The sequence below is a fragment of the Sorex fumeus genome, unplaced genomic scaffold (genome assembly GCF_029834395.1).
Source record: "Sorex fumeus unplaced genomic scaffold, SorFum_2.1 ptg000034l, whole genome shotgun sequence".
Classification (NCBI taxonomy): domain Eukaryota; kingdom Metazoa; phylum Chordata; class Mammalia; order Eulipotyphla; family Soricidae; genus Sorex; species Sorex fumeus.
Genome location: NW_026606091.1, coordinates 40,156,305 through 40,168,678, shown reverse-complemented (window position 1 = coordinate 40,168,678; position 12,374 = coordinate 40,156,305). Strand labels below are relative to the sequence as shown.

General features: G+C 44.7%; 1 protein-coding gene across 1 annotated transcript in view; it reads right to left on the bottom strand.

Annotated features, from left to right (window-relative positions):
* Positions 1–9,355, bottom strand: part of SLC44A1 (solute carrier family 44 member 1) — a 159,888-nt gene extending 150,533 nt beyond the window's left edge. Inside the window, exon 1 of the mRNA XM_056117351.1 lies at positions 9,195–9,355. Within this exon, the coding sequence (XP_055973326.1) occupies positions 9,195–9,230 (36 nt within the window). The 5' untranslated portion in view covers positions 9,231–9,355. The remainder of the gene's footprint in view (positions 1–9,194) is intronic.
* Positions 9,356–12,374: the final 3,019 nt, after the last annotated feature.

Genomic DNA, 12,374 nt, shown 5'->3' with positions numbered 1-12,374 from the left:
GCCTTTGGTCACACAGTTCCTTCACTGCAGTCCACTCCTCCAAGACCTGTTCTGACCAAGGGTCAGAGGTGATCAGAGTAGATGGGAGTCTCCAGCTAGTCTATCCTTTCATCCCCTGAACTAATCATCACAATTTAACCTCTATGACTATTTATTTCACTCTTACCATTCATCTCCCTGATATCATTTAAAATTTTTGGAAGTTGGTGTCCATTTCCCAAAACCCAGAGAGGCGCGGGGGGAGGGAATTACTTGAAACAAGGGAATTACTTGAGAACAAGTAAGAGTTTTAGATTCATTAATAAATTTTAAAAGAAGGATGTCTATATTTTTAATGGGCTGTGTAGCTTGCACGAGGTATTTTATACTTTTATTTTAATTTAAAATGTATTAGAGGCCTTATTACTCTTCCCATTTTGCAGCTGGAGAATACAAGGCACAAAAATGTAAAGAACTCGGCCCAAATAACCCAGCTGAAATTCAAAGCCAACCAGTCTAGCTATACAATCCCATATACTCCTGGCAGAGCAAAATAGTATTACCTCTGGATTCAAATAGCCCTTCAGACCAGCAAAAAGAAGGCAGGAAGCACTGATCCATTAAGGATCATTCAGCTGGGGATACAAGAGAGAGGCAAATAAAATACCCTAAATTCAATTAAACCTTGTGTTAAGGAAAGAAAAATTTTGTACCAGAAATGTGATGTTTGAGCTATTTGCTATTATAAATAATGCCAGGTGAAAAGAGTCTTGCACATAGCATTACTGAATCTCTCAATTATTAAATAACAGGTGTCAGCTTTGTTAATGTCTTTCAAATGTTTGTGACATAGTGTCCCAAGAGGATCATACCAATTTATTCAGCAAATCCATAAAGTCTAGAGGATGAAGCCTGAGGAAAAGTGTAGGACAGTGCCTTGCAGGGGGCCACCCCCAGTTTGATGGTCGACCCTAGTCTGATCCCAGGCATGGAATCTGGTCCCCTAGCACTGCCAAGAGTGATCCCTGAGCACAGGGAGTAAGGCCTGAGCACCACCAGGTGGGGCATATGTCCAGGCTTGCTTCCCAAAGAGCACTAATTTTTCTTTGGATCTTGCTCTGCCCTCCACATGACTCACCCACGCTAGAGATTCTTTGGAGAAGACTGGGCAGCCTGCCCCAACTCTAGTAAAGAAAAACCACTGTCAGCTCAGAAAACACCACTGGAAGAACTCCATCTGTCTGGGGCTCATGAAGGACAGAGAGGAAAGAGCTGTCTTCCTTAAAATGACAAAAAGAAAACTAAAGGAGAACTCAGGTCCCTGTTGACAGTATCAAGTCACTAAACTAACCAACCAGGAAGTCTTCCTACTCTCAACTTACATGAGATGACAAATCTCCCTTGATGTTCAGTAATTTTAGGTTTAAGAAGTTGTTTATTTTTATTCTCCAAAGCTGAAGCATCCTCAGTGGTTCCTAATCATAAACTTGACAAGATCACAGTCTTCATTATTACCCTACAAGAAGGAAAAACTTTAGTATCTTCCCTGCTTCGTAGGTATACTAAAGTAACTATTATTTTTTCCATCTCTTTGCTTTTTAACTTTAAATGACAAAAAAAAAAAAAATTAATCCACAGGAGCTGGAGTAATAGTACTGTGGGAAGGGCGCTGGCCTTGCAAGTGACCAACCTGGCTTCTCTCCCCAGCACCCCAGATGGTCCCCTAAGCATGGCCAGGAATGATCCCTGAGTGCAGAACCAGGCGTAAGCCCTGTGCACAGCTGGCTGTGGCCCCCAAACCAAAAATAAATAAATAAATCCATAAATGAAGTCACTCCAGTGGAATAATTGGGGGGGGGGAGGGCACACCCAGAAAAGCTCAGAAGCTCTATGCTCAGGGAACTAAGGAGTGCTGGGGACTGAACCCAGGCCACAAAGCACGCCCTCAGCACACTCTCCAGCCCTCCATTAAAATAACGTTAAGCATACCTAGCAAACTTAAAAATTTGAACAAAAACAGCATTAGGCGTTTCCCTATTAAATATATGTCTAAATATTTGGACCTGGGATATGATAAGAGCATCTAAATAGAGTAATAACACTCTTTGGGGGGAATACTTGGATGGGCTGGAGCACATGCAGGATGCCCTCTCCCCAAAACATTCTATTTACAATTACACACACACCACACACACACACACCACGCTCAGCATATTAAAACTGAGAAATACAAACCTTTTTTAAAAATTACATCTCCCCCACCAAGATTGACACAATGCACAAATTAAAAAAAAAAAAAAAACTGGGATATTATGCGAAAGTATATTCCAAATAAATGAAGAAACAGATTACTAAAAGGGAAGAAATACCACCATGCCAGAAACTGTAAGCATTTTCACAACTTTTATTCCCACTGTAGAGATAACAATACCTCTTTAATGACTGAAGTTTTTCACCAGCTCAAACACATGCTTTATCTGATTGTACAAAAAGCCACACCTATGTGTACCTGCTATTAAAAGACAAACAAATCAGTGGTTTTAAATTCAACTGGCCCGCTCTGGAGTGGACAGCCAACATTTCCCATCTACCCTGGCCAGGTGACCAGCTATCTTAAAGTACACTATCTGCATACACATAAGCCTTATGCCGTCAACAGATAAGAGGCTTAAGACTGCTGAGAAATCTGTTGAGAATCTTCTGAAGTATTTGTTTTTTCCAATAAAAGAATGTTGTTTTTGCAAATCAGTTGCTTTGGTAGGGGCTCATCCATACCCACTCATAAAGGGAAAATAAACATGTATTAATTTGTTCAAATACTGCATGAGCACTTGGCGGTAACTTGGTACCAAAGAAGCAGAGAAATGGACAAAGCAGACACAATCCTTGTCTTCATTAGCTCAGACTAGACCAGGGACAGCAAATATTTTCTGTGTAGAGGCACAGAATAAATATTTGGTGGTCAGTGGTCTCTGTAACAACTCACTCCTCAGTAGTGACACTGCAGCTGGTATTGACAATATGCAAATGAGTGTGTGAAGACCCAATAACAATGAATTCAAATTTCATACAATTTTTATGAAATAAAGTTTTTTTTTTAAATAAAGAGCAGTAATGTCTTTTTATTTTCTGGGTTAGTAGTTAAAAGTATACATAATGTCTTTACCATGATTGTCATATAAAAACAGGTAACCAGTCAGATCTGAATCATAGTTCATCGTTCCTGGTTTAGAACATTAGCTATGCAATTATTTGTTTATTGCTTAAAGTACTAAAAGGGAACATACATAAGGATGTGAGCATTTAATGAGACCTGCCCTACTTTGAAGTACCAAGGAAGGCTTTTCCAAAGCAGCGACTTTTAAGTTGAAACTTTAAAAAGAACAAGCAGTAGCGAAGGAAGGGGAAAAAAGATGTCTAGACACGTATAGTATGGTCTGGCAAAAGCCTTAAAAAGGAGAATAAAATCAACGAGACTCTCTGAGGCTGGGACTGGGGAGACAGCTCAAAGGGCTAGTGTGAATGTATTGCGTTGCAGAAGACTCAAGGTTCAATTTCTGACACTGCACGGTCCCCCACCCACCATCACCACCACCGGGAACCGCCCTTTGAACACTAAGAAGCAGCCCCTGTGCATCACCAGATATGGCCCCAAGTAAACAAACAAGGGCTGGAACAGAGTTTGCTTCAATTCGGCCATTTAGTTTGGGAAATGTCCGCATAGGACTATAGTTGGAACCACAGGAGATGCAAGTACCTGAAGACAAGGTGTGGAACCATTATTTTCAATCCTGGAGTCACATGAGAATCACCAGGGAACTTTGGTGTCCAAACAGTAACCTTGCACCTATGAAATCAGAATCTCTAGGAGTAGGTCCCAGGCATCAAGGACCAGTCCTTAAAGTTCTCTAAGTGCCTGTCATGTGCAACCGAGGTGGTAAAGATAAAACTGAAGACATTAAGAACCATCAAAACTACAGAAAGATGGAGACTGAGACTACGTGGGTTTCTAGTCCTTGGACCTAAGGCAACTCTGACACAGATTATCGCACATACCTAAATTCGAAACAGCTCAACAGAAACAAGAATCGGTAGGACTGGCTTATCTCCGATATCCCTAAGTCCCCAACATAATTCGAGGCAAAGTTAAAGTTCTGCCATAGCTGGGAACTGGGGAGATAGCTCAAAGGATTAAAGTGCATGCCTGGATGTGGCGGTCCCAAGCTGATCCCCAAGTATCACCTGGGAATCTTACAAAGGAAAAGGAAAAAAAAAAATCTTTTTTTTTTTTTTTTTTTTTTTTTGCTTTTTGGGTCACACTCGACGAAGCACAGGGGTTGACTCCTGGCTCTGCATTCAGGAATTACTCCTGGTGGTGCTCAGGGGACCATATGGGATGCTGGGAATCGAACCCAGGTCGGCCACATGCAAGGCCCTACCCACTTTGCTATCATGCCAGCCCCCCCAAAGAGCATTTCGTGTGGCCATGGGGAAAAGTCTGTAAAACAGCAAGCAACCAGTTATAAATAGCAAAAAATATGATTTTTTTCTACATTAATAAAATTGTGTTTTTAATGACCAGCACATCAAATAATATTTGCTAAGCTGAGAACATGTTGACTGGGCTAGTGCTGATATATTATTATACTATGTTGTTCCCCAACATAGGAAATTCAAAATGGTAGCATTAATAGAATCTGGAAATTCTTTAAATTCAAAGTTTTTTTTAGTGGCCTTCTCTAAGGGAAACTGCAGTTTATTTTCTCGAAAGTATGCATGTAGCACAGAAAGGGAAGAACAAGACTTCAGATTTTCAGATGAGCTTAAATTTGCATTTATTCTCTGTGACTTGACAAGTGTTCAGATCTCCTAGTCTCAATTTCCTCACCTGTAAAATGTCAATGAAACCAACTTCTGAGCTCCTGTAGAAACTATGAAAATGGCTGTTATAGCGATTTAAAAAAAAGAAGTATCATTTTTACACTATGTTCCAGCCAATTTCGACATTAACACTGATTTACATATTTGGAGGAGGAGATCTTCCAAGCAAATAGCACAGGAACTCATAAGACGAAAACAAGACTGTCTTCATGCTGTGATTTTTCTGCTCCAATTAAAATAAGTCTCCTGGGTTGGGCATATTTTAATGGAACAACTCAATTTCTGTCGATAATTCACACTCCTCTTCCAATTTCATTTTTGCCATGTGACTTCAAATTCCACCAAGCAGATGGAAGTCTACATATAGTAACATTAAAATTCCCTGAAGAAACAGTTAACATGCTCCAGTGTTAAGCAAAATTTGTGAACCACTCGATTGTTTTCCATTACTTCCCGAACAAGTAGTGAGAGTTGGGGGATAGAGTTATTATCTACATGGCTCTCAATCTGAAGATCATGAGATAAAACAGTCGACAAGGACAATTTTTCCTCGTCAGACAGGTAAGGGGCAGTTTGTTGAACTAGCCAGATTCTCCCCCATCCCTCTCATAACTTCTAAGGTTAGAACTGAAGGACAGAACTTCAGAGCACTTGCAAAATCTCCTGGCCTCCGAAGCACTGCTGTGAGAAATAATGATCTAGCCATTAACGACAAAGACTTAGGGCAATTTGCTAAGTAATCTTTCAAAAGCTTCCTTCATTCAAACTGGTTTGTCAATGGGAAAGAACATTTAATAAATCTGACGATTTACAAGTGAACTTTGAAGTTTAAGAATAGAAATTATGTCAGGTCATAACAGAACAAACGAATTATGGAGAGTTGGAAATAAATTTTAAGAGTCTTATAGAGGATTAGTACTATAAAATAAATCTCAAGACTTTTAAGTTCCCTTCAAAGGGATTTTTAGGCAAAGTTATCTTGTGCTAGCTTGTTTTAAGCGACTGCAAATATTAACAAACATCCTGTAATGGCCAATAATAAAAATAAAAATTAAGAATTCTGTAAAAACCCTAAACACTAAACACTCTTTAAGATCCTTAGATGAACAAAGCTGACACATAACAGGTTATTTTGATAATAATTTGCTCCATAATCAATACAAGTTAGCATAGAATGCGACACTTTTCATAAACCTAAAAGAGTAATTATTATGATAGCAAATTATGATATCCAATTATTATGATAGCAAATTATGATATCCAGACGCTGCCAAGAAAATGGAAATAATACCAGCACAAATGACAAGAGATGAAACAGTTTGGAAGACCATAAACTCTTTTATGAGTCTACAACATAGAATGAGATGCCAAGGGAAAATAAATTACAGTTCAAAAATTAATACCTACTACAAAAAAGGAAACATACTATGTTTACATCGATAAAACCTGCCAGGACTTTGAAGTTGCTGACTATGCCGCTGAGAAAAGCCAAGTGAACTGCAGATTTCCTCAAAGCCTGTTGTTTTGATGTGCTATGCAGGTTATCATTAGTTTCTGTAACAAGCTCTTTAAGGACACTATGCTCACTGCACTACCTCAAAGGTAAGTGATGAGCAGAAAGCCATGAGAAAAGAAAAAAGACTGCTCCATTTTGCAAACTAACGGTACTGCTGACAGAAAAGGAAGGAATATGGGAAAGAAACATGAAATTTTAACTTAAACAGTTCACATGTAAGATTAAGAGGGGGACTTGGTGGTACCAGTGAAAGTGAAGGAAAACAGCACTTGCCAGTCAGATGTTTACCTTGGTGTGTATGCATTCTGTTCTCTGATTATTGGTGAGCAATTTTTATGTATAAGGTATAGTAAGGCACTGCAATAGGTAAAAAATAGAGGTAAACAAAAAAATAGAGGTAAACAAAGCAGTTCCCACGCTCTGGAATCTTACCAATCCATTAGAAAGGATGAAAGAAACATACTCTTCTGCATTTACAATCACCTGAAAAAACCACGGTGGCCTCTAAGGAAGGTTCAAAGAGGTATGTGAGACCTGAAGATTTGTTGGAGTTGCATCTCTATTCTCTTTCAGCGCAAGACACACAGATACAGCATTGTTCTAAACGTGGTGATACTTGTACACGGAGCTTGAAAATGCAGCAGATTGGCAACGTTTTACAAATGAAGAACGATGCCTAAATCTGAAATCTGGAAGAAAAAAAAATTGGGGCACAAAAATCTGCTCCTCCTGCTCTACTGAACACCACCAGTCCCTGAAGCTGAAGTTAAAGGCATGTGACAGCAGCTGATTGGTTATAGGAATCCACAAGAAAAAAAAAAAATACACCCCTCAGGGTGCATGACAAGCATCTTGTCGGCAGAAAAAAACGGCAAGAAGGAAACAGTGGCTATAAAAGGAGGAAAAAGCAAAGAAAATGTGTCTGATAGCATTCTGACAAGTATGGTGTGAAGCTAGACAAACGTATTTGCCACTTGCACTAAACATATTATTAAAGCAGAGTTTTGATGCATCATTCATCTCTCCCAAATTTAACTGCTCATAAAAACAAGACATCTATAAACTATCAATACTATTCTGTCTTATTAAAGACATTTCACCACCAAAGGAGAATGGAAAGTAACCCAGTTCTTTAGACGCAATATAAAAGTGAAAATAATAGTGAAATAAATATTAAACGAACTGCACCCAAAGAAACCCCTCCTCTCTCTCAAATCCCTAACCAGTTGGAAGCTATTGTGCACTTCAACACCTATAACTACCTTTATCTGTTAAAATGAAAACCTGTAACATCACTATATGGTTCCTTGCTGTTCTAACAGACGAGGTTTAGCTAATAAAAATCAGCCTATAATCCTAGTTGAAAAGGTTGGGAAAAATAAGCTCGCTCATGGGTAAGAAAACACTCAAGAGGGGGGAAAAAAAAACTGGACAAATAGAATGGATACTTGATAAAAACATAAACGTCCTCCGTTCATCTGCAATTCTCATTTCCTAACAGATCTCAGATTTTTCGGAACAAGTATGCAGGTTATTTAAAACTGAGTTATATATAGTCATTTAGCAGCAGCAAAACACTTCTGGCGTTATCACAGCTGCTAGAGCTCTGGAGGAATTTTTTTCCCCCCCAAACTAGCATTTTTCTTCACCAAGAACCAACCAGCCTTTATTTTTAAAAAACAAGAGTCCTTGTGTTCCACCCCACCCCCCAATAAACAAACCCAAGACCACAGCTACATTCTACGCTAATGAAACTGTGAGATTACATCCCAGGCGTTGTCAGAGCCTATTTTTCATACACCACCAGCAGCAGACAGTTTGATGCAGTATTCCTGATTGCTTTTTATCGTATTTGTAAATACACTCACTAATCCACTAAATTAGGTCATTTACCAACAGGCCCGCTCAGTTATTAGTGGCCAGCAGTCAAGTTCTATTACGTTTGATCCTCATGCAGTTGTCTAAACATTTCCATCCAGGTTAAGGACTCGATGGGCAAGAGGCAGAGCGAGACAGAGAGCGGGCAGCGAGCGAGCGGTTGGAGAAATTTGGATGGGGGCAGGGAGGAAGCCGGGGAGGAGGGAAAAAAAAAAATCTCTGCATCTCAGCCCTCAGCGACAACATCCAGCCAGTGCCCACAGAAAAACTAAATTCGGCACCTCTGCCTCCTGTTACAGTGGCAACAAAGAAGGAGTTTCCGGAACGCTCCCGTCACCCACCAGGTGCCCAATCTCCGGCCCGGCTGGGTCCCCCCGCGCTCCCGCAGGGGCCTGGGTTCGCGCGGAGGCCGCGGTGCCCGGAGTCGCGGCACCAGGGGGGGATGGGGCCGGCGGGCGATCGGAGAAGAGGGTCGTGGACGGGGCTCCCGGACCCGCTCGCACAGTTGCACCGGGGCGGCGGAGCGGCGAGAAGGGCGCAGGAGGAGCTCCCGGGGCCGGGAGGAGGGCGACGGGCTGCGGGCGCTCTCCGGGGGCGCACGGGGAAGAGTCGGTGCGCCCGGGTGCGGGGGTGGGGAGCAGGCAACTCCGCGGCGAGGAAGGGGAGCCAGGCCCGGGGCGCCGGGGAGAGGGGCGCCCGCGTCGCCCCTACCTGCTCAGGTGCGGCTGCGGGGGGCCAGGTCGGGGACGGGGCCCCGGGGCGCGCCGAGGGCGCACGGGGCGAGGGGCGCGCGGCGGGGGGAGAGCGGCGGCCGCCGGGGCCGGCGCGGGGGGCGAGCGCGGGGCAGGCGGGCGGGAGAGGAGGGGGCGGCCGCCTCCGGAGCGCTCGGCGGGCTGCGGGCGGCATCCGGGCGGGCGGCCGGGAGGCGGGAGCCCCTCACCTGCGCGGCGGAGGAGGCGGAGCTGCAGCAGCCCATGGCGGGGCCGGGGGAGCCCGGAGGCGGCGCCGGGCGCGCAGCTACGCCCCGGAGCCCCTCGGCATGCGAGCCGGCGGGCGCCCGGGGAGGGCGCGGCCAGGCCCCGCACGGCGCGGCGGCGGCGGGGCGGCTCGGGCGGCGGCGGGCGCTCAGGAGGCGGCGCGGCTCGGGGCGGGCGCCGGCCACATCCCCCGGCGGCGGCGGCGGCGGCGGCGGCGGCGGCGGCGGCTGCGCGGCTCCTGCTCCGCTCCTGCTGCTGCAGCTGCTCCCCAGCGGAAAGGGGCGGGCGGCGGCGGCGGCGGCGCCTCCCCCTGGCCCCCGCCTCCCGCCTCCCGCGCCCAGCGCCTCTCCCGCTCCCTCTCCCGGGCCGCCGCCTCCTCCGCGCCGCGCGCGTCTCCCATCAGACTCCCCGCCCCTAGTGCAGCGCCGGGCGGCGGCGGCGGCGGCGGCCAGAACGAGGCCCGGCCCTTCGGCGCGCGGGGGCGTCTGCGCAGGGCCGAGCCCTTTTCGCGGTGGCACCGAGGCAGAGCGCTGCCTCGGGGCGAGAGGGCGCGCGGCGCCAAGGAGCCCTCGGGCTGGGCTGGGCTGGGCTGGGCCGGGCTGGCTCGCCGCCGAAATGGGGCCGAGTTGCTTCCGGGCTGCGGAGCCTCGGCCGAGGCTGGCGAAGCTCTGCCGGCTCTTCTGCTGCGCGCCCGCCCGGCCGCCGACTGACTTGCTCGAGGCTTCCTGCCCGTGCCTCGGCTCCTCTTGCGCTTGCTTGAAGAAGTCGACCGTGGAAGATGGGAAGCATCTGTTGCTGCTCGCCCCGCTTTGCTGATGAGGAAACTGAGTCCTGTAGGGGACCATAGCCCAGTGCAATGCACCCCCGTTTGCAATTTGTTAGGACGTGTTCAACTCTATAGTGAATCTCTACTAAGCCTTGCCGCTCAAGGAGATGACCGGTCATTCATTTATTATCAAAATACTTATGGAGAACATACAAGTTCCAGTAATGTGTAGGTTCTGGGAATAAAATGAACAAGAGAGAGTTTTCCTCTCTTACATTGCTAATTTTTTAGTAAAGCAATCAACTTATTAGCTTTTATACTGTTCATGCTGCGTGGTATGGCAGTTAGTTGAGAATTGGTATGTGAAAGAAATCTACAGTCCCAGGAGAGTCTTCGAGCTACCACTATCTGAAGGTGGTTCAGAGGTGGGAAGAATCAGAATAAAGACCTGTTAAGAGTTCAAGAACCACCAGACCCAGGCTTGTTTCAAGATCCACCAGACCCAGAACTGTTCTGTTCTTTCATGGGTTTCATTGCTTCTTGTCAAAGCGTGTCTCAAAGACAACATTTGGGGGTGGGGAGGAGAGGGACGGAATTATTTGCAGAGATGCAAAGGGTTGTGATTCTAAAAGGCCTGGCATGTCGATTTTTTTTTTAAAGCAAATTTGAGCGCACTCATCTGTGGAATATAAAGTAATAGAACGGGAGACTAACACCCAAGAATAGTAGAGATAAGTACCAGAAGGATTACTCCGGAGCTTAGAAGCCTGCCTCACATGCTGGGGGGAAAGGCAGATCAGATAGAGAAGGGACCACCAAGTAAAGGATGCTAGGAAGGCCCGCTCCGGGTGGGAGATGTGGACTGATAGTAGACTATAGACTGAACAAGATTGCCACTTAGTATCTCTATTGTAAACCGCAACACCCAGAGAGAGAGAGAGAGAGAGCAAAAGGGAATGCCCTGCCACAGAGGTGGGATAGGATGGAGGGAACGGGATGAGGTGGTGGGAGGGATGCTGGGACCTTTGGTGGTGGAAATTGGGCACTGGTGGAGGGATGGGGACTCGATCATTGTATGACAAATGCAAGCACGAAAGTTTGTAAGTCTGTAACTGTCCCTCACAGTGATCCACTAAGAAAAAAATTAAAAAACAAACAAATAAGCAAATTTGAATAATTAAATTCTATGGAGGGGGAAATGTCACTGGAGTAAATTATGTGTATTGAAAAGGAGCAAAATCAAGATACCTGGGGATAGCCAAAGAAAGAGCAGAGAAAAATACCTGATTTGAATGTTTGGGGACCACTTCTTAGGTCTGTAACTTCGGATGAATAAATGCTCTAAGCTTCATTCTCCTCCTCTGGAAAGCCTGATGACAGAGATGATATCCAGGAAGCTCTGTCAAGATTAAGTAACATATGAAAGCAAGTTAGATCTGAAACAGACACTGCTTGAGTTCAGAATTCTGCCTCTGCATTCACCCTATGTTCCGTTTCAATTTGATCAGTGCCAAATTGACTATACCAGTAAGGCTGCTGAAACCTAAGTGGGCTACCAGTAACTATTTAGCCCATTTAAATGAAGTAGAAAAATAAAACTGTAATGTCGCCACAATTAGATTGTAAACTCCCTGAGAACAAGAGAAAGTATTTTCTCTTTTGTATCTCCCTCAGTTCTCTCAAATGTTTGTTGAATAATTCAAAGAAGCTAAGAATAAAAAAAAAAAAAACCTTCCCTTGAGATTTTCCCTCAAAGCCTCAAAGTACATCTTGTTTTTAACTGAGGGAGGAGGCTGAAAGTAAAATTACAGTCTTAAACAAGAAGCCATCTGTCTTCCTTCTTTATAATCAAGGAAAGGGGAGTTGTTTCTCTTAGCAGAGTCAAAAATGGGAGCATTCTCTCAGATTATAAAAATCTTTGGGGCTAGTGTAGTTATTCCATGTAGTAGCTACTACTTATTTTGTAATTAGAACTGCAGAAGCAGATAAATACGTAACAGACTGTGACAGCGCTTCAGAAAAAAAAATGCATTCTGCTTTTTGGAGGTCTCTTTCTGAGACACTGATGAGGGGAAATATATTTAACAGAGAGCACGTTCCATTGTGCTGGGTTGATCTGAACTCCAATTTTCTGTGGAAGGGTTAATAGGATAAGTGGTTCTTAGGTTCTGCAAGGTGCTTTGTAAATATACTAATTATGTATGTATGCACCATATATGCATATGAATGTGATGTTTTAAAATTATACCTCATCATTAGTATGAAAGAAACTCACAGCTCCTGAATTGATATTCTGTACCTTCTAAGAATGAAGCTCTTTCCCATCCCCCTCATGCCCAAAGAAGCCTCATAAATGGGGTGACTTAAAGGAAAGAAG